Genomic DNA, 23,284 nt, shown 5'->3' on the forward strand with positions numbered 1-23,284 from the left:
GGAGTTCTCACCTACATCGTCCACATGGGACGACTCGGGAACTCAACTCCTACCCCGGGCAGCTCACCTAACCCCTTATGCCCAGGGGAAAGGTATCAAGCCGTTTGACAGATGATGCTAGCTGTCAAAACGGCTTTTACGCAAAAACAGGCGGGAGGCAGCAACAGCTGCATCCGACGAAGTCGCCTGCCACCGGAAGTCCCATCACACATTATTTCTTTTCATACTTAATTAAATCAAAATTCAATCAGACCTGGAGCTGGAAGGGATCTTGGAGGTCTTCTAGTCCAAACCCCTGTTCAAGTAGGAGACCCTTTAACATTTCAGTGATTGTCCAGTCTTTTCTTAAAAACTTCCAGTGATGAAGCACCCACAACCTCTGAAGACAAGCTGTTCCACTGGTTGATTGTCCTTGCTGTTAGGAAGTTTCTCCTTAATTCCAGGCTGCTTGTCTCCTTGATTAGTTTCCATCCATTGTTTCTTGTCTTGCCTTCTGGTGCTTTGAAAAATAAATTGACTCTCTCTTCTTTGTGGCAGCCCCTCAAACACTGGAATACTGCTATCATGTCACCCCTAGTCCTTCTTTCCTCTAAACTGGCTATACCAAATTCCTGCAACTTTTCTTCATATGTTTTTGTCTCCAAGTCTTAATCATCTTAGTTGCTCTTCTTTGCACTTTTTCCCAAGTCTCAATATCTTTTTTGTAATGTGGTGAGCAAAATTGGACGCAATATTCCAGGTGTGGTCTTATTAAGGATTTATAAAGAGTTACTAATACTTCATGTGATTTTGATTCTATGCCTCTATTTATTTAATCTAGGATTGTGTTAGCTTTTTTGGCTGCTGCCACATACTGCTGGTTCGTGTTTAAGTGATTATTCATTCGGATTCCAAGGTCCCTCTCACAGTTACATTTTTTGAGCCAGGTTTTGCCTAATCTGTATCTTTGTTTTTCCTGCCTAAGTGTAAAACCTTGCTTTTCTCCACATTAAATTTCATGTTATTTACTAGGGCCCATTGCTCAAGTCCATCAAGATCTTTTTGGACCCTGAGCTTGTCTTCTGGGGTGTTGACTACTCCTGCCAGCTTCGTGTCATCTGCAAATTTGATGAATTCCCCTTCTATTCTCTCATATAAGTCATAAAATTTATCTTTATGAAGATACATTATTTAAAAGAAACAGACCAAATAAAAGAGGAGGTGGAGTTGCTCTCTATATAAGAAATAATTACATCTCTACATCTCTACAGAAATAGAGCACAACAATGATGAAAACTGTCTTGAATGCTATTGGGTCAATATAAAAGGGAGAAAAAATGACATTGCCATAGGTGTACACTATAGGCCACCCAACCAAACAGAGGAAATAGATGAACTTTTTCCTAGTCAGCTAACTAAGGTATGTAGGAAGCACATCACAATAGTAATGGGGGACTTTAACTACCCTGACATCAACTGGGAGACAAACTCTGTACCAAGTGAAAGATCAAACAGATTCCTGACAAACCTAGCAGACAACTTTGTCTCCCAAAAAGTAGAGAAAGAAACTAGGGAATTAGCCATTTTGGATCTAATTCTTACTAACAGAGATGAAATGATAGAAGGTGTTGAAGCCACAGGAACCTTGGGAGGAAGTGATCATGCAATATTGGAATTCAACATTATGGAAGCACAAGCAATAGAACACAGTCAAACTAGAGTCTTGGACTTTAAGACAGCTAATTTCAATAAACTTAGAGAGGGCTTAGGAAGGATTCCATGGATGAGAATCCTCAAGGGGAAAACAACTCAAGAAGCTTGGGAAATTTTGAAAAGTGAGATAATAAAAGCCCAGTCCAGCACAATACCAACAAAGAGGAAAAATAACAGCTCTCAAAAGAAACCAGCATGGCTGCATAAAGAACTATCTAATAAATTGAAAGATAAAAAGGACAAGTATAGAAAGTGGAAAGAGGGGCACATAACTAAATCAGAATATCAGCAAATAGTCCGAGCCTGCAAAGATAAAGTGAGGAAAGCTAAGGCTCAAAATGAACTAAGGCTTGCGACCAAAGTCAAAAATAACAAAAGAAGCTTCTTTCAACATGTAAAAAACAAAAAAAGTGAAGGAAATGATTGGTCCATTAGTGGGGGAAAGTGACAAGAAGGTGACAAGCAATAGGGAGAAAGCAGAACTATTTAACTCGCTTTTTGCATCTGTGTTTACACAAAGGGAAAAAACAGACCAACCTACCAAAAATAATGCCATAAATAACAGAATAGAAACGCAAGTTAAGATAGGCAAGAAAACGGTAAGTGAGCACTTGTCCAGCCTAGGTGAGTTCAAATCACCAGGACCAGATGGATTACACTGCAGGGTTCTCAAGGAACTGGCAGATGTGATCTCAGAACCATTGAACTATATTTTCCAAACATCTTGGAGCACTGGGGAACTACTGGAGGACTGGAAAAGAGTTGATGTAGTTCCCATCTTCAAAAAAAGAAAAAAAAATGGACTCAGGAAATTACAGACCTATCAGCCTGACCTCAATACTTGGGAAGATTTTGGAAAAGATAATCAAACAATGAATCAGCGAACACCTAGAGGCAAACAAAGTCATTACTAAAAGCCAACTTGGGTTTGTCAAAAAGAGATCATGTCAGACAAATTTTGATAGATTGTGCTATAGTTTCTTTTTGTATGAGAATAAATAGGACAAATACCACCCAATAGTTTGAAAAAAAAATCAGGCATCTAGTAACATGAATTTATTTTTAAATAGTTTGAAACCTAGGAGGAAAAAAAATGATTTCATGGTTAGGGTTTAATGTTTAATGTTATGTTTAAAATAACAATTAATTATTGGTGTGTATATACTACTGAAACTATTGATTATTGAAATACCATACATTTTAGGCAAATAAAAGTAAGATATGCAATAATAAACAAAAGAATATTGTATTTTTATATCAGTAAAACAAATTATATAGATGTCAAAGTTTTAGTTTAATAAAGTTGACTAAAATGCTATAAGATAGCAAAACAATACTGCTATAAAAATATTAATGAAATGTTAATGAAATGTTTCAGAATAAAGTGACAAAATTTCCAGCAATAAAAATTTCAAAATAAAGTGAGAAAATAGTCCATCAGAGAACAAAATTATGGGGAACTGAGTGTACATTAATTTTTAGTTCAGAAATTGATTTGATGAAAAGCACAATTTCATTTCAGTTACTGGTAATAATAACTAATGAAAACATTATTCATCTAACTGTTTCTAGAATATGTGTACATTTGAACATCTGCCTGACAGCTGTTTCATATTTTAGTATGAAACTAGAGAGTGTGGGATTGTTGTTTCTAGATGAGCTTCAACTGGGTGGTCAACATGTCCAGCCACCCACTATCTACCGCAGAACACAGAAAGGCCTGAACTATAGCACAGACGATGCTAATCAACTAGAATTCTTTGCAGCCTTAGAATGAGCATTTAAAACCACAGACCTTCCCACAGAGACCGAAGAAAGCATCAAACAATCATACCACAAATCAGAAGAAGACAAGAACAAAACCAACTCAAAGCAGAGGACAGAGTAGCCCTTAAAAACTCAAAGAAGGACCAAATTATCACCATCCTATCAGCAAACAAAGCTCCAACACTGTTGTCATGAACAATATAAACAAAAAGTGAAAGAATTATTAGAAGACAAAGAAACTTTCATTCCAGTGAACATCAATCCAATACAGAAACTTGATAAATCTTAGTTATTTCACAAAAAAAGGTGAAATCACCAAAGAAGAGTAGTGGCAGATGAAAAGTAGTGGATCCATCCTTCCATACTTCTATGGATGCCCCAAAACACACAAGCCAGACATACTTCTCTATTCAATTGTATCATTACCAGATACCTCAACCTATATCATCGCTAAAAATTGACAAAAAAGTTTACCACTCAGGGCAGCAAATACTCCATCAATTGCCCACTGCAGTATCTCCAAGGAATAAAAGGTGTGAAAATAGAAGATGAAATCATGGTCTTATTTGATGTCATATCCATAGAGCTAGAATTAGCCAAAGAATCCATGACAGTACACTTGACCTAATCAAATACACCAGGATTGAAATACCCAGTATCGTGGATCTTATCAATCTTTACCTAACTACCTTTTTTTACAATTTGATGGAGAAATATATTAACAAATCAAAGGAATACCCATGGGATTACTGCTTTCAGAACTAATAGAAGAGACCGTAATGTAATGCCTATAGTATTCTTATGCATGCAACCCAAAGTATGGTTCTGGCACATAGATGACTAACTATAGAACACACATAAAATCATCAACATCTTCAAAGGAATAAAATTCACTATGGAAAAAGAAAACAAGAACACACTACCATTCCTGGATATCCTTACCAAGAAAGGCACATGCCTATCTTAAAACTACCCACACCAACCAAGTGCTTTACTATCAAAGTAACAACCCAATCTCCTACAAGAGAAGCTATGTAAGAACACTATTTAGATGAGTGCAAACTCTTCAGCAACTCTGAACATCAGAAAAAGGAAACAGATCATCTTTACAACATCTTTCAACTAAACAGATACCCATCTGACTTTTTCAAAAAGTGTCTGACTACTCAATCTACTATAGCAAAACCAATACCAGCTGTGAAAAACCTAAAAGGAAACAAAAAGATCAAAACATCTCCTCACAGCAATCAACACCCAGATGAGCAGAGATTAACATCAAAATTAATACTAGACCAACAATCAAGAATGAAACAATATCTCAAGCAAGGAACTACCAATACAGAAAAATGAGCTAAATGTTACACAACAGCCCAATTAGGGAACCACCAGGACCAATCCCACCAACGCTGTCTGGTCAAGTCACTAATATATAAAATGAGATCAAACCCCACTCCCTTCTTGCACTAATAATGTTACCTAATTTGGTAATGAAACATCTGCCAGAAAGCAAGTTCAAAAAGCACCAAGGACTCCACAATTCAATCCTGTGGAGAATATTTACAAATACTCTCATCTATCCAAATTAGAAAGATTGCTGTCACAGTTCTTGACATGAAAAAAGGAGTGCATATTCAGGGTTCATTGTATTGTTATATCATTTTGTAGGGATGGGTAGTGATCCAGATCTAAAGGATTTAGAACACATGAGCCTAATGAGTTCATGGATATAAATCTTTAAAGAAATGGAAGCACATGCAAAGAATATATATTCAAGCAAACCTAGAATTGCCTGTTCTCCTTCAAATCTGGATCATTGTGCAGCCTGAATACATCTTGGTCTGAGGTAGTAATGTTATTGAAGAGGCTCATCTTTTGCTTTTATATATACAAAATGTACATCTGCCCGTGTATATCTGGAACATATGCTAGTTAGTTGAATTACTTATAAAATCATTTAAAATGTTGACATAATCCAAAAAAGAAAGTGTTTCTGCATTGCTCAAAAAATAGCCAAAATTGTTATTATATTAAAACTCAGTTCCAGCCCTGTTTGGCATTCAGTACAAAAATGCAAATCAGCTGTTCAGAGATGCCATGAACTGAGAAAACATAGAGATGCATGTGGCTGTTTAATTTTAATCATGTTAAATGTGTAAGTTTGGGGAAATTTATGATCTGCCCTGTTAGTTACCTACTTTCTTTAAACTATACACCTGCTAAGTCAGTTTTATGTTACCAGTAAATAAATAATATTTGAAATAATTGAGAAATTTCCTTTCAGAATCCTCTATGGATAGTCCTCAACTTATGACCATTTGTTCAGTGGTTGTTATGACAATGCTGAACAAAGGAATTTATGATCTTTGTGCAAAGTTCTGAGTGTTGCAGTGCCATATATATAATAATGGTCTTCTATATTATTGACTTTAAAATGTTTTTAAAATCACCCTCATTACACTGTTTTTATTTATTATTATGTTTTAGGTTCTGCACAATAAACTTATGATGGAGATGGAGCATCCAACAGTAGGGAAGATTACTGTTCCAGGTTGGCACATTTCCTTAAGATTGATATTACTCATCAAAGTAAAACAGTTTTTAAACATACTTCATGCATGGGCTTCAATGAGATTCTGTGGCTGTGTTTTTACAATATATTAAACCATGAATCAATAAACTAATTGATGATACACAAAGTGATAGCTAGATACATCAAGATTAAATTAACATAGTTTTGCATAATGAGTGAATGAAGCTGCTAGGTCTTTAACATATATGATTAAGCATGTTGCATGAGCCCAGTTTATGTATATAATTTCCAAAGCTAAAGATCTACCCAGCATTCAGATTTCAGAGACACCTGCAGATACAGTGCAGACAATACTGGGTGGCACTTAAAACTGGATTAATCCCATATTCTACAAAAAATCAGTTGCCCATCCTCAACATAGTTCACTTTAAAAGCAGTTAATTAATCATGCCAATGCATTTGTGCTGGCTAACATAGGGGAAAGTGTTGAATCCCATGGTGGTCCATAAACCAGCCCTGAAGGAAAAAAGAGAACCACTGCAACATTGTATCTCCCAATCCCAATCCCTTGATCTAACCAGACGATTAGAACAAATGCCCTTGTCCCCCTCCAATTCCAGTCCCACCATAGACCATCAAGAAACATGATTGATATTATACTCAGGTTAGACAAGTTGAGGTCTCCCAATATCATACATCTGGGAAATTTCACTTGTGATGGTGTGTTGCATTCTGGTGCAGAGGCAATATTCCCATCTTCTTCCTATAGCCCAATCTCACAAATAACATCTCAGTACCTCTGCAAGTTGGAAAGATATTCTGAATGACAGGAGCCATCCATCTGGGATGACAGTTGGTGCTACATTTGAAACCTAGGTGGGCACATCTCCAAAAGGAGTACATACCCATCAGGGCTCATTTAAATTTTCCTTATAATAGTCATCAAATTGTGTTAAGGTCAGTTATCATTTATCTCACTCAAACATTACCTTAAAAAGAATGTAAATTAAGAAATGCGGACAGTAGAGGACAATAGTTTCTACTATTCAGGGCCTGGCTGCTTCTGAGTGAGAAAAACTCCAGGTAGAGGGGGGCTTTCTGTATGCTTTGGTTATCCTGAAGGTAATATGGACAGTTTTGATAGTTGGAAGGAGGAGAATGCTTTATGTAAAGCATCAGAAGGAAAATATTTAAAGTAGTTATATGATTTCTATAGCCTGTCTCTGATTTGTGGGAACATGATGGAAGAGGCCTTCAAATCCTACCTCTTGGTTATGGAAAGCTCCAATGAATAAAGAAAAAGCACTCTTAACTTGAAAAAAACAATCATAAGCATAGGTTTGATGAAAGGTTCATTTTTATTTTTTAAAAAATGTTTCTGTTAAACCATCTATGAATGGCAGTCCTCAAATCACGTATTCTACAGTAGTTCCTTTGAAGTTAATTGCTTACCCTGGAGTCAGTTGAACTAATCGGGGAGGGGGGAAGCTATATATATTTGGACATCTGTGTTTGTTTTAGGTTTACCTTGAGCCTTACATAAATTGTGGCCGTATGTGTTTGTATGAAACATTAAAATATGGCTGAATTAGAAGGACAATATTTCTCCCTTCCATAGGAAGAAGAAAAATCTCTTGAAAATAGTAATTTTGTTTATATATTGTAACTGTGTGAGATGACTTAGAAAGATACAGAAAATTAATGTGTAATGCAGAGCAGAAGTGAGGAAACAGTGAACTCTTACAGTGTCTTACCTTCTACTAGCTTTGGTTTGATAATCACGTTACATTACTAGCTTAAGCACATTAAGGGGAGGAAAGCAGGAAGGAAAAAGAAAGAAAAAAAGCAGTGCTGGGTTAACTACTGCTAAGAGGAATAGGTTCCTCCCAGGAAGATATATTGATAGTCAGAAGTTCTGTTTTAAATCTTTTAAGGGAGGTGATGTACTATTCTTCTTCTTTAAATAGAATCTGATTAATCAGAAATATGTTTGTAATTTTCTAATATCCAAGCTAGATGGATGCAACATGTTATAAATGGCTGCATTTGAAGATAGTGATAGCTTTAGTTACTTCAGAAGAAAACTCCACTGATTCCTGTGGGACCTGTAACACACCCCAAAAAAAGCCCTGCTGGATCAGCCAATTGAACAATGTATTCTGCATCTCACGGTGTCAACCAGACGATCTCTTGCCACTGGGGTTAGAGCGGACCAACTTAATTTTGAAACAAAAGGTTCTATCTGTAGAAGGCTAATTGGATTATGTAACTTGTCCCCATTATGTATTAATAACCAGTTTCCAAATTTTATTTTATTTTTTATAGTAATGTTATTAGAAATTACAGTTAAAAAGAATGTAATACAATCAAAAAGAAATAAAAATAGAAAGTGGAGAAAAAAAATAGAAAGATAGAAAATAATGTAGTAAAGAAAAGAAGTATATAAAGAAATAACTTCACCCTTTGCACAACAACTATAAACAATTTTAGTAACTTACCACTTTCTGTTGAAACACAACAAATGATCTCTTCTTTCCATATCCCTTCTCTTTAGGCTATAAACTAAGCCTAAAGCCTTGTTGTTCAGATCTAATCAACAAAAGTCTATTAATGGTTACCAGAGATAACAACATATCTAAAAAAAGTATCTATTTTGACCTTGATCAAATAAACCAAGTTCATATTCTTTCCTTTTATTTGTAACAATATTTATCTTTAATCCAATTAAATGATATCCTAGAACTTGAGTTCTCTTCATTTTTTTCTTTGTCCCTTCTCATAAAATTCTTCAAAGCTTTAACATGACTCTTTTGTAAATCCAATATAAAAAAGTTGTCCAGATCATGTGTTGATTTGTTATTTCTATTTCTTTTTAAATTATAAACACATCAGACAGTTGTATATCTTTGCCCAATGTAGCACCTTTTTCCATATCATTCTTATCAATTTTCAGATTGGTCTCAGTCATGCCCAGTAAAACTTTTTCCTATTCTTTGAAACACAGTCTATCTATAGAGGCAGACATGCTTCAAATTAATTTCTGGGTTCATTGTTAAAAAGCATATTTCATTTTAATGTTGTAAGCCACCTAGCATCACCTTGGCAAAATGGGTAGCAAACAAATTTAATAAATAATAAAATAAATAATAGTACCCTAAAAAAATATTTGCTCCATTCTGTATTAGTAAGTCAAATTTAAGTGGTATTCTCCTTTAATTGTAATTTTTAATTCCGTCTAGTTTTCAAGCTTCCAAGTGTCCAATCATATTTTTTCTAAATGTATTAAAAACAAATGCACTTTCCATAGCAAGATTTCTTATAATTAATTCTAAAATCTTATTCCAAATCAATCTTTATCCTTAGTCCATTTGTAACTTTCCAAAATTAAAGTTCTAATCACCCATTTTCTGTTTATTCCTAAAGAATTTTTAAGCCCTTAAACCTGTTTTTTAAACTTTAAAGTATTGAAGAAAACAAATCTCATGTTGTAAAACTTGTTATTCTTAAAAATTCCATTTAAAAAAAATAAACAGCTAGCAGGTAATTCAAGTGTTGATTTGGAAAATTTAACACTGGATATTTTGGAAGAAATTTGAACAAGTCAGTTTTTTAAATGTTTGCTATTATAGACAGATTATGCTTGGAAGTTTATATAGAAATGGAGCAAATTTTACTGGATAAGACTGAGTCTAATTTGAAAGTGGATCTAAAAATGAGAGGTATGGTGTGGAAAGAGCTGCTATACTGGATAGGCAAATGAAAGCAGTTGACATTTTATCAAATCAAAACATTGAACTAAATAATAGTCTTATATTGGATTTACAAAAGAGATCTGTTTAAATTTTGTACAATTTATATGACAAGGGACAAATAAAAATGAGAAGTAATCATGTTCAAGGACTTTATTTTAGGCAATTAAGGATCAAGATTGTTAAAAGTAAAGGGAATGAATATAATACTGGTTTATTGATCAAGGCTAAAATAGATATATTATTATCTCTGGTAACTCTTAATGGACTTTTGCTGATCAGGACTGAACAACAAAACTTTAAAGATTTGTGTATAGGTAAGATATGACAAACAGGAAGGAAAGATAATAACAACAACAACAACAACAACTTTATTGTCACTTTGAAAATACACCAATCGGCATACATCAAAATGAAATTTCGTTGCATACAGCTCTCAAAGGGTCACCACCTCCGATATACACTCCTCATTCGTGGCCAGCTCAAGTTACAGATGTTCCATTTTAGTCTCTAGGGAGTGAATGATGGCAAACAGGACAGATGGAAATGGAGCTCCATAATTTCTTTATCATTTTTTCTTTTACTTTTTTAGTTAGTATTAGTTTTCATGATTTTAGTAAAAATACTAAAATAAATTTAAAAGAAAAATAGAAAAGCCATGGTTTTAGCATTTCCCAATAGCAATATTGAAGGGGAAATATAGGAAAAAAAATATAGCAATATTGAAGGGGAAATATAGGAAAATCTATACATTCCAACAATGTCCCTCAGAGGCAGATATAATAGAAATTACAGCCCATGTTTTGTTATTCTGCCAGTTTTACAGAATTTCCCATTTCCCAGTTTCCCATTTCCTTTCTATATTCCTGGGTATTCTGACTTATTTTGCTTCCATTACTTATTAGACCACAAGACAATTCAGTGTCCTTAAATGTTGCTTGGTTTTGTTACTCAGTATAAACCCAGCTGTAATTGGCAATGGTTATCTCATGTTTTCCTGTGGTGTTTTTTTTCCTTTTGTTCTATGGTTGTAATAAATTTTCCACTCTCCCCTTCCCCTTTCTCTATAGCAGCAGATATTTAAGGCATTCTGGCTATAATTTAGGGAAGTGGATATATAGCTATCAGGACAAGTAGGTCCTGACATCTAATCCTGTTTGATTTTCCCAGTTCCCTTTTAAAATCAATCTAAATTGGTGGCTGTCATCAGATCTGATGAGAACAATATGTGTAAGGAAGTTTTTTTTTTACTGATTCTGAATGTTTCTACAATGGAGAATCCCAGATTTTAACATTGTAGGAATGGGAGAAAATTGAACAGACTGTGGAATTTTACATTCTTTTCTTATCTTTTCTTACTCATTCTCACTTTAAACAAAAAAGCCCAAACTTTATAGTTGCTCTTTGTATAGGATCACCTCAAATCCTATCATTTCATTTCTCCTTTTGTCTTCTTTCAATTTTTTGATGTGTGGTCATCAGAAATGTATACAGTATTCCAAGAATTATATATAAAACAATTAGGTTTGGCAGTTTTATTTTTAATTCCAGATGCTTCCAAGGACAGATATTCCCTTTTTTTTTAATAGCACACTGTGTTGACAATTTTTGTCTAACTGTACCCCAGGGCTTTTAGTTTTGATCCTATTAATGGCTAAACAACATTTGGGTTCTTAAAACAACATGTGTCACTTTGCATTTCCTTACATTGAACTATATTTTCAATCTCAGGGCCTATTTATTTTTGTCCACCTCAAAGTCTTTTTAATTTTTTTTATTGAGTCTATATTTCTTATGCCAAAGTTCCTTTTTGCTTTCTTTGTTTGGAAATGTCTTTAGTTTTTAAAGAAAGAAGATTGGAATAGCTTCTCTAACTTAGCTTATTAACTATTCAGGAGTCCTCTTGATAGCACCTTTTCTGATCTATACATTCCATCTAAGCTTCTATTACAAGTAGTTCTCAACTTATAACTATTTATTTAACAACCATTTGGAGTTAAACAGCCTTGAAAAGAGTTGTAAAATATCATGCTGCCCATCCCCCAGTCATATGACTGCATTTTGGGCACTTGGCAACCAGCTCACATTTATGCCTGTTTGCCTGTACGCTGTGGTCGTAACAGTTTTACCAATTTCCAGCATTTTTTGTCAGCTTGCAGGGAAAAAAAACACTCATTTGGAGAAATGGGTTTATACATAGGACTTCATGATTTGTGAAACACTTAAGCAAATACTTAAAAATGGTTGCAAGATCAAGTTCAGTGACATGGTGCCTTGACTTATGACCATCACAACCTACGACTAATATTCTGTGCCCAATTGTGATCATAAGGACTACCTATATTTTAATTTTCATAAACATCAAGCATTTGAGAGATTTTACCCCTAGTTGCTCTATTTTAATCTTTTTATCAGTCTTCATTTGGAGGGAAATTTGCTTCTTTGAAGTCAAGTAGATAGAGAAATAGAGCATTAATGCCAAATTGGGGAATGCAATTTATTCATTGTAATGGCCTGTTTGAAATATATCTCACTAATGCTAACATTTCTTTGCTGGCTTCTGTTATGTTTACAGATAAAAATGTTGATGGTGACTTGTAAAGTCTTAAACACTTCACATTGGGGATTTTGAAGGACAAGTTGCTTCATATAGCTGTGTAAAGTCTTTTTCCAATCAACCTTGATTTATAAATCACTACTGGAAATAGTGGTGGTATCCAAGTATGGCAGATTTTTCTTAGTGACATTAGTCCTATTTCTACTCTAGAAGAAATAAAAAGTATTTTAATGCTGTTTTAATTTTCCCCCCCAGTGGAGTCACATGCAAAACAATGTGTAAACTGGCAGCTACAATTCTATCCACAGTCCTCTGGGGAAATGATACCAATACATTTTTAGAAAATTCTGATAAAATGTGCATAGGGTCATTTTGGTGCAATCTTTTATTGCCACCTTTTAAAGTTGCCATTTTAATTACATAAAATGAGAAACACACTAAAACGTAAAGTTCACTTTCTTTTTGACAAAAATATTGGACAGAAATAACTTGCAGATGGCAAAAGAAAAAGTACATCAAGTTTTCAGGTTTTATACAACTCACAGTTTATCTTTGTGAAAGAAGATACTCCTTAAGGGACAAGGTTAACAGCAAAAAAAGATAAAAATATTTTAAAAATCCCTTTTTATTTATTGCTACTGTATCAACAGAGATAGGGAGATCCAGCAACGAATGGAATTTTTGAAACAGGTAATGTCCATTTGTATCCAAACTTTTGTTAAAACGTATAATCTATGAGAGTACAATACAATTAAAATAAACCATTTATCCTCTGAAAATTTACATATGAGGTGAGCTTCTACAAAAGCCTTCCTAGACTGAAGCAGAAAGCCAAAGGTTGTAGTTGGAGAATGGGACCTGGAAAGTAGAAACATTCTCTTTTTTGGGCAAGAATGGATGGATAAGTATAGATACCATATAAGCAGAGCTATGTAAAGTATGTTATGAGTGGTTGCTATATTTCAGGTAGTGCTATCCATAATTCTTATGTGAAACTCATGACCATAATCAAGTATTCAGATTCAGTGGATATCTTTGAGACACTATTAAATCTGGAAATACTTTTCATTGTTATATCAGTTGGATCAAGACTCACTTCATTAAAGTAAGTGTTCAAACAGCTAAAAGAAGGTATATGATGGAATTTTTTTTTCAGGCAAAGGATTATTTTGTCTATCTGAAATTAATTCATTGTTCTACCATTAGGACAACTGAAGATTTACTGTTTTTTGAAACTCCAGGGATTCCAGGGATCAGTTTATATTAAAAAAAGCGTAACTTATCAGAATAAGTTTGGAATCAAGCCAAACTAGAGTGTCAAATTCCTGTGTTTTCAATAAGCCTCATTTGCTCACCTTTTCTGCCCAACAATCCTTTTGAAATATTGATTGGTGTTCAGAGCTATAACAAGGTGAATCATGGCTACAATAGAAATGTTGTCTATTGCAATTTGTTTTATAGGAAGAATCACTAAAGTGCAAAGCAGGAAGATAGGTAACAATATCCTAGATGTTGTTTTGTTTGATTCATTTTGGCCATTGTGGATTATTACCAACACATAGGAGGAACTCTAGAAGTTTGTTGATATGTATTTAATGAATTGTTATTTATAATATTCTCTATTGCTTGAAAATTACTTTGAGAACATTATTTCCTTGAAAAGTAGAATACAGCATATGTACTTAAACTAAATAAATAATAAATAAAAGAGTAGAAATCTCCAAGGAATTAGAAATCCTAGAAGCAAAACAACTGCAGAGGTATCCTTGGTATACTTTACTTATTCCAATATGAGTAGTGTAATGCATTGGGTTAGTCATTAACAGTTGTTATGATCCGTTGTTGTGTATGCTTGAAAAGAGTCTCCAACTGTCGTGGAGCAAACTGCTAGCCTGCAATTTAAGCGGGAAATTGTTCTTTAAAATGATTGGTCGCCGCCTAGTGGCAGCACTGTATAAATAGATGTGAAGTGGTTGTCGGAGCCACTTCTGTGTTTTCCAGCAATAAAGAATAGTTGTATTACATCGGTCTGGTCTATGCCTCAACAAACTCAATACATAATAGTGGCGACGAAGGTGGGATGCTGCTAAGGAGAGAGAGAGAGTTGAAGCACTTAGCCAGAAGTCACTAGGGTGTGAGACCAGGCACCAGAGCCCTGGTAAGGACCACGTTCCCACCCTGCTTGCCAGTAAAGTCACACTGAAGGCACAGTCTTCCTGAGGAATCCGTCCCCAGGATTTACCTAGCAGCTCCTAGCAGCAGAAGGCATTGACCAAGACCTCGTGAGTATCAGCTGTGGCCAAAGTGGGCAAGCTGAATGAATTTGATGTTTTTCACCCTGAACAGTGGAGCTCCTACATCTCCAGGGTGGAGAACTACCTGTGGGCCAACCAGGTGAGAGACGATGGGCTGAAGGCAGCAACCGTGCTCTGCATGTGCGGGCAGGCAACCTTCGACATCGCGGAGAACCTGATTGCCCCAGCCAGCTTAGAATCAGTCACATACACTGATCTGAAGAGGAGGCTAAAGGAACATTTTGAACCCAGGCTGTCCGTTATTGCTTGGCAGCGTGCATTTTAGCAAAGAGAGCAACAGGCAGGGGAGTCAGCAGCTGAATTCGTGGCTGCACTAGACAAACATCAAGACTCTGCGAGTTTCCTTACTTAGAGAATCGACTCAGAGACAGACTCGTGTGTGGCCTGAGGAACCGAAATTTGCAGCAGAGGCTTTTCACAAAAGAAACGCTGACATTCCAGGATACGTTAAAGGAGGTCATGGCTTTACGACCTCAGAAGACTCTCCTCAGCCAGACATCTGTGCACCACAAAACTACAGAAATACTTGAAGACCCAGACGAGGGTGATGAGATTGACCGGTTACAGAAGCAACCCATCAGACAGCAATGTCCCGTTGACAAGGCAGTTCTATTCCCTAGCTGTGCCAGTTGCAGCAAACAGCACAAGAGTTCTGAGTGCAAATTCTGCACTGCAGTGTGTCGTGCTTGTGGCAAGCAAGGGCACATCCCCAGAGTCTATAAAGGTCCCCAGAGAGACGTTCTGCCCGAAGACATCCCATGGAGAGGTAAATGGGCTCCGGGACAGAACAGGGTCGGTTACTGCTCCGGAAGAAGAAACACATTAAGGACAGGAGCCCAACGCCCTCTCAAAGAGAAGCTGAGACTTAAAGTCAGGCTGCCAAGGGTCCCTTGTTCTATGGAACTAGACACCAAGTCAGCCCTGTCCGTAATCTCTCACAAAATGTTTAGCTACATCTGCAGACAAGGCAGGAAACAAGTTCGACTCAAACAGTCAAGCCTTGTTCTGACAGACTTTCAAAATTGCCGCGTAGTGGTGAAAGGCGAAGCCACAGTAAGTGTAATGACCCAGGGCCCCAAACAGAGGCAAAGCAATTAGCTGGTCAAAATAATTGTCTTTGTAAGCACTGCCAACATTCACCCAACAGCCCCCACATATGCTGGCACAAGTTCAATAAAACAGTCAACGGAGTTTTAAAGTAAAACAGATAACAAACAAAGTATGATCTTTTCAACATCCAGCTTGCCTGTAACCTGCAAACTGCAAAACTGAAGACAGCAAGGAAAACTCAGCAGGAAACAAACTTGATCCAAAATACAAAGAGTCCAGGTACAAGAGGTCACATCATAAGAGTTCACGTTTGTTCCCGGCAAATGCCCCACCCCACAGCGTCTCCTTAAATACCTATTCCCCAGGTGTGCCTTGTGAAGTGGGATGTGATGCTCTCCTCCCGAGCAAGTGAGCCTGCCTCCATTGTTCCCTCCTCCTCTCTGCTCTCCTTGCTCTGGGATCTGGTGGGGAGGGGCCTTGCTCCTCACCTGAGCTCTGCCTTCCCTGTTCCAAACTTGAAAGGCCCTGGCCTGCTTCAGCCTGTTCCTCCCCACAGTCCTCCGAAGCCACAGACACCCCCTCCTGGGCCTCAACAGGGAACTCCATGTCGTCCTCAGAGTCAGGCTCAGACGGAGGCATGACAGTAAGAGTCAGCTCCAAAGAGTTTGAGGGTCCCCTCAACGTCGTGGTCGTTGAAGGCCAGCACGCCAGTTTGATTGGGCTGGACTGGTTTGATGCCCTGGGCATCCGAGTAACCGGCATCAACCACACACAAACAGCCGACCTAGCGGCTGTGTGCCAGGAATTTGCTGATGTATTCAGCCCTAATTTAGGTCAATTCAAGGGAGCACCAATCTCCCTTAACCTCGATCCAACAGTAACTCCTATCAGGATCAAACCTCGCAGAGTGCCTTTCGCTCTAAAGCCTAAAATAGATGCAGAGCTAGACAAGTGAGTACAGCAGGGAGTGCTTCAACCTGTAGATAGCAGCATGTGGGAAATCCCCATAGTAACACCAGTGAAGTCCAATGGGGACATTCGTATTTGTGCTGATTACAAATGCACAATTAACAAAGCTTTGCAGCAATATGCTTAGCCAGTTCCAGTGGTAACCCACTTCCTGGCATCACTGCAGGGAGGTCGTGTATTTGCTAAACAGGAAGTCACACAGGCATATCAGCAACTGCCTGTGGATGATGCCACTGCAGAGGCTCAGACAATAGTCACACATAGAGGGGCATTCAGGGTTCGTTGCCTGCAGTTTGGGGTAAGTGTTGCCCCAGGGTTGTTCCAGAGTATAATGGAATGCACACTTAAGAATATTCCAGGTGTGTGCCCTTATTTTGATGACATTCTGATTGCTGGGGAATCCACAGCAATCTTAGCAGAGCATCTCAGAGCAGTTATTCAACAGTTCTGCGAAGCGGGGTTGAAGTTAAAAAGAGACAAGTGCCAAATTGGTGTGAACTCTACTGAGTTCCTGGGATTCAGGATAGATGCTGCTGTAATCCACCCCTCTGACTCTAAGCTTAAAGCTATACAACAGGCTCCCAGACCTAAGTCAAAAGGGGAGCTGCAGGCATTTTTAGGGCTACTTAATTTCTACCATTCATTCCTGCCACACAAGGCAGCTTTGGCAGAGCCGCTTCATCAGCTTCTGGATAAAAAGGCATCGTGGGAGTGGACAAACACCCACAAAAAAGCTTTTAAAGCAGTCAAATCACTGTTGTCATCAAGCTCAGTACTAGCTCACTTCAATTAGAAATTGCCTGTCAGTCTAGCATGTGATGCTTCACCATATGGCATAGGAGCAGCTTTAAGCCATCTAATGGCAGATGGGCACCAAGCACCCATCGCTTACTATTCCAGAACGTTATCCCCTGCAGAGAGGAACTACGCGCAGATAGACGAGGCTTTAGCCATTGTAGCTGGAATTAAAAAAAATCACGACTTCTTATATGGGCGTTCCTTCATTGTTTTCACGGATCATAAGCCTTTCTTAGGACTCTTCACAGCAGACAAGCAGACACCACAGATCCTTTCTCCTAGGATGCTGCAATGGTCAATATTCATGGCTGCTTATTCTTACAGGCTAGTCCATAAGCCAGGAAAGGAAATGGGCCATGCTGATGCACTCAGCCGACTGCCTCACACAGACCCTGACCCAGCACCTGCAGCTCACATCCTGGCAATCCAGGATCTCCCTCAGACCCCTTCATGCTGAAAATGTGGCTGCTGAAACTGCCACTGACAGAACACTCAGTCGTGTTCTGAACTGGGTGTTGAGGGGGTGGCCTGATACCAGGCCAGGTCAGAATTTCATAGTTTCACTAGCAGAAAAGATGAGCTGTCAGCTCATAAAGGCTGCGTGCTATAGGGAAGCAGGGTGATAGTCCCACCCACATTAAGAGCCAGAGTTTTAGAATCATCCAGGCATAGTTAGGATGAAGGGACTTGCTAGGAGTTACTTGTGGTGGCCTGGCCTGGATAAGGACATAGAGGCTCAAGTAAGGAGCTGCCAGGTCTGTCAGGAGACCTGACCTGAAATGCCTCAAGCACCAGTGCATCACTGGGAGACCACACAAACTCCTTGGTCTCGCGTGCACATAGACTTTGCAGGGCCCTTCCAAGGACAGGTGTTCCTCATTGTTGTGGACAGCTATTCTAAATGGCTAGAGGTAGCACCTGTCCCATCTATGACTACTGCCAGGACCATTCAGGCACTGCGCAGAATCTTTGCCACGCACAGCCTGCCAGATGTGATTGTGTCTGATAATGGGGCTGAGTTCCAGTCCTTCCTGAGGACCAACATGATCAGACACGCTACCTCAGCCCCCTTTCATCCTGCTTCAAATGATCAAACAGAACAAATGGTCAGAACGACCAAAGAAGCACTGAAGAAATTAACGACAGGTGACTGGCATCATTGCTTAGGGGATTTTCTACTCTGCCAACATACTACTCCTTACACCACTAAGGGCCGCAGTCCAGCAGAACTGAGATGGGGACGTCGGCTGACCACCAAGTGGACCGTCTCCACCCTGACAGGGCTGCTGCGAAAACATCACAACCCAAGCCCCCAAGAAGTTTGCAGCTTGTGAGAAAGTATGGGCGAGAAACTACGGGCTGGGGACACTTTGGGTGGTAGCTGTGGTTTCAAAGGTGTCAGGGCCACTGTCTTATGAAGTGGCCCTGGACGATGGTCATGTGGTTCAACGCCACATAGACCAATTGCGGAGGCGTCAGGCTAGCCAGAGCCTGGCCACTGATGGAGAAGAGATTAGTGGGTTGCCTGGTGACTGGGCCATGCCTGAACCACCCAAAATTTTGAGACTATGCCTGCAGAATTGGGGTTGCCAGTGAACCCTGTCCTGAGTCCATCAGGCAGTATCGCAAATGAAGACAGCCATGTCCATTATTGCTGGTCTACCCAGCAATAATGGACATGGCAGCACCGGTCTACCCAGCCAGAACGATCAACGAGGTACTGGTCTTCCCGAAGCAATCAGGCCAAGGGACCCCGGTCTATCCGGCCCAAGGAGGCTGGGAGATCAGGGACCTCAAACAACAGTGTGGTGCTTCGAATGGACATGAAATCCGCCTGCATATTTGAATGATTATGTTCATAAGTTGCAATGTGCTGACTTATCCAGGGAGAAGGGGTATAATGTATGGGTTAGTCATTAATAGTTGTTATGACCCATTGTTGTGTATGTTTGAAAAGAGTCTCCAACTGTCGTGGAGCAAACTGCTAGCCTGCAATTTAAGCGGGAAATTGTTCTTTAAAATGATTGGTCACCGTCTAGTGGTGGCACTGTATAAATAGATGTGAAGTGGTTGTCGGAGACAATTCTGTGTTTTCCAGCAATAAAGAATAGTTGTATTACATTGGTCTGGTCTATGCTTCAACGAACTCAATACACAACAAGTAGTATTGGAATAACTTCTGTTTCTAATTGGGACTTCTCATCAGAGTTTTCTGATTGTGACTGATGAGCTCCAAAAGGAATTCTGAATTCTGAAGGACAAGGATGAAAGGAAGCAATTTCCTACAACTTTTTTTAGTGCTCAGAAAGGAATAAACTTTCATGTCAGTTGGAATAACAATAAAAATATTTTTTTGGGGGGGGGGAGGAAGCAGAGACAAGGGGAATCCCACTACTGTTGCTGTCATTTTGTGATGTGAACTATCTTTATCACTCTTGAAGCACAATATTCATGCTTCCTTTTTTCTGAAATAAGAAATATATATGTTGGAATTCAGGATAACACATAATCCTTAATGACTTGGGTTACTACTACGACTACTAGTACTACTACTACTACTACTGCCGCTGCTGCTACTAGTTGGAAGGGACCTTGGAGGTCTTCTAGTCCAACCCCCTGCTCAGGCAGGAAACCCTATACCATTTCAGACAAATGGCTGTCCAGTCTCTTCTTAAAAACTTCTAGTTTTGGAGCATTCACAACTTCTGGAGGCAGGTTGTTCCATTGGTTAATTGTTCTAACTGTCAGGAAATTTCTCTTTAGTTCTAAGTTGCTTCTCTCTTTGATTAGTTTCCATCCATTGCTTCTTGTCCTGGCTTCAGATGCTTTGGAGAATAGCTTGACTCCCTCTTCTTTTTGGCAATTCCTGAGATATTGGAACACTGCTATCATGTCACTCCCCCTAGTCCTTCTCTTCATTAAACTAGACATCTTTTTTTTACATCGTGGTGACCAAAACTGGATGCAGTAGTCTAAGTGTGGCCTTACCAAGGCATTATAAAGTGGTATTAACACTTCATGTAATCTTGATTCTATCCCTCTGTTAATGCAACCTAGTACTAAAGAGCTCCTCTCTGAGGGAGATGAGTGATTAGGAAATATAAAATATAAATAAATAACATTATTGGTAAAGTATGAGATGTGTGACTGTATAAATTGAACAAATGAATGAAAGAAATAGAGAGATAAAGAACTGCTTAGTTACTGTTAAATATATTGCAGTTGAGATAGAGAAGAATAATTTGAGATGTGCCATTCTCCATTTAAAGTACAAGTAATATATGTATTACTTGATCTCTTCAAAAGCATTTTTTTTAAAAAAGAAACCATTGCTTATTCCCAATTTACATTCATTCCAAGGATTATGTATGCAGATTTTTAGGTACAGTGATTCCTTCTCTCAGGTTTATGTCAGATATTCCCTCACATCTCAGTATCACAGACACAAATCACATTGTTTCCCCCTTCTCCACTATTATTAACCATGCTTTCATCTCAGTCTCCCTTTAGGATTGGTTCTTTTTGCCTATGCATTTTCCCCCTACTTTTCCTGCTGATGTATTCCCAATTATCTCATTAGATAGTCTTCTAGTTTACTTAGTTGATGCCACTTTTATTTAGTGTTGGCTTAGTGTTCATTTTCCAGGATATGTTCCATTGTCTAAAAACTAGGATTTACATAAAATGTCAGCACATACTCTTCAGCTAATACATTCTCCCCACAGCATCAATTCATGGTAATTGATGTTAGAACCAACCCTGCATTATATGCAATGCTTCCTTAAGAAAATAGGGGAAAATCCTTTCTGAAATACTAACATGAACTCCACAAATGTCAAATAAAATTACCACCTTTTATTTTATTCTTTTTATTTGCTCTTTTATTTGTTAGTTGAAATGGATTCACATGCTTTTTAAAAAATAATAAAGCAACAGTGTTGACCACACAAAGTTTTCATAAACTTTATGCATCACTGACCTCTGCCTTCAAACTTGCAATAATAATAATAATAAAACAGAGATGATGCAAAAGAAAAAAGGATAAGAAAACAAAAAAATGAAACTTCTTATTGTTATATGGTTTTTATATATCCCTTAATGATGGAAACAGACTTCTGATTATTTAAGGGTACAGTTCGACATGCCTCCTGGGAAGAATATAGTGAAGTTTCTAAGACGACAATAATGCAATGGGCAATATGTACTCTTACATACTGAGGCATTGATTCCTGGAATCTACTAGCTTCATGTCACATAGTAGTAGTAGTAGTAGTAGTAGTAGTAGTAGTAGTAGTAGTAGTAGTAGTAGTAATAATAATAATAATAATAATAATAATAATAATAATAATAATAATAATAATAATAATAATAATAAAGTTGGAAAGGACCTTGGAGGTCATCGAGTCCAACCCCCTGCTCAGGCAGGAAACCCTATACCATTTCAGACAAATGGCTATCCAGTCTCTTCTTAAAAACTTCCAATGTTGGAGCATTCACCGCTTCTGGAGGCAGGTTGTTCCATTGGTTAATTGTTCTAACTGTCAGGAAGTTTCTCCTTAGTTCTAGGTTGCTTCTCTCCTTAGTTTCCATCCGTTGCTTCTTGTCCTGCCCTCAGGCGCTTTGGAGAATAGCTTGACTCCCTCTTCTTTGTGGCAGCCCCTGAGATATTGGAACACTGCTATCATGTCCCCCCTCGTCCTTCTCTTCGTTAAACTAGACATACCCACTTCCAGCAACCGTTCCTTATATGTTTTAGCCTCCAGTCCCCTAATCATCTTTGTTGCTCTTCTCTGTACTCTTTCTAGAGTCTCAGCATCTTTTTTACATCGTGGTGACCAAAACTGGATGCAGTATTTCAAGTGTGGCCCTTACCAAGGCATTGTAAAGTGGTATTAATACTTCGCGTGATCTTGATTCTATCCCTCTGTTAATGCAGCCCAGCACTGTGTTGGCTTTTTTGGCAGCTACAGCACATTGCTGGCTCATATTTAAGTGATTGTCCACTAGGACTCCGAGATCCCCCTCACAGTTACTACTATTGAGCAAGGTACCCCCTATACTATACCTGTACATTTGGTTTTTCTTGCCTAAATGTAGAACCTTACTTTTTTCACCATTGAATTTCATTTTGTTAGATAGCGCCCAGTGTTCAAGTCTGTCCAGGTCCTCCTGTATCTTAACCCTGCCTTCTGAACTGTTGGCTGTTCCTGCCAGCTTGGTGTCATCTGCAAATTTGATAAGTTCCCTATCTATCCCCTCGTCCAAATCATTGATGAAGATGTTGAAGAGCACTGGGTCTTGAACAGAGCCCTGGGGCACCCCACTATACACTTCCCTCCATGTAGATGTGGGTAAGAATTTCTAGTCCATAAATGAGAATTTAAGAACTGTCAAATGAAGTGATCACCCAAACGCCATAAAAAAATCTACATTGGATGATGCAGGCCCAAAGATGTATAATCAAATGTTCATGTTCATCACACAGGTGACAGAACATAGTCTGGTTGGGGAACTTCATTAGGTCAAGGAGATGGTTAATGATGTCAATGACTACTATATTCCTTTGAACAAATTCTGGAAGTGTGGTTTCCAGAGGTTAATCAAGCTGATATATGCCTTCTTTTCAGATGCTATGCTGAAATTTGATTCAACTTCACTGGATTCTTACCATTATTACCATTACATCAATTGTCTTTTTTTAGTCATCAGTGCTGTCTGCTTTTAACAAAGCTGATTTAAATTTTAAGGAATTCAATACTTTTTTAAGAACTTATCAGAAGTGATACAATGACTGTTTTAGAGAAACTCATTCACTCTAAAACTGGGAGGAAGGAGAGGCAGAAAGGACGATTTTAAT

At 38.1% G+C, this 23,284-nt stretch overlaps 1 protein-coding gene across 1 annotated transcript in view; it reads left to right on the plus strand.

Moving 5' to 3' along the window:
- SUGCT (succinyl-CoA:glutarate-CoA transferase) overlaps nucleotides 1-23,284 on the plus strand; it is a 349,587-nt gene that overhangs the window by 290,195 nt on the left and 36,108 nt on the right. The window contains exon 13 of the mRNA XM_015813065.1: nucleotides 5,944-6,007. Coding sequence (XP_015668551.1) covers nucleotides 5,944-6,007 — 64 coding nt within the window. The remainder of the gene's footprint in view (nucleotides 1-5,943; nucleotides 6,008-23,284) is intronic.

The sequence above is a fragment of the Protobothrops mucrosquamatus genome, unplaced genomic scaffold (genome assembly GCF_001527695.2).
Source record: "Protobothrops mucrosquamatus isolate PMUCROS unplaced genomic scaffold, P.Mucros_1.0 scaffold131, whole genome shotgun sequence".
Classification (NCBI taxonomy): domain Eukaryota; kingdom Metazoa; phylum Chordata; class Lepidosauria; order Squamata; family Viperidae; genus Protobothrops; species Protobothrops mucrosquamatus.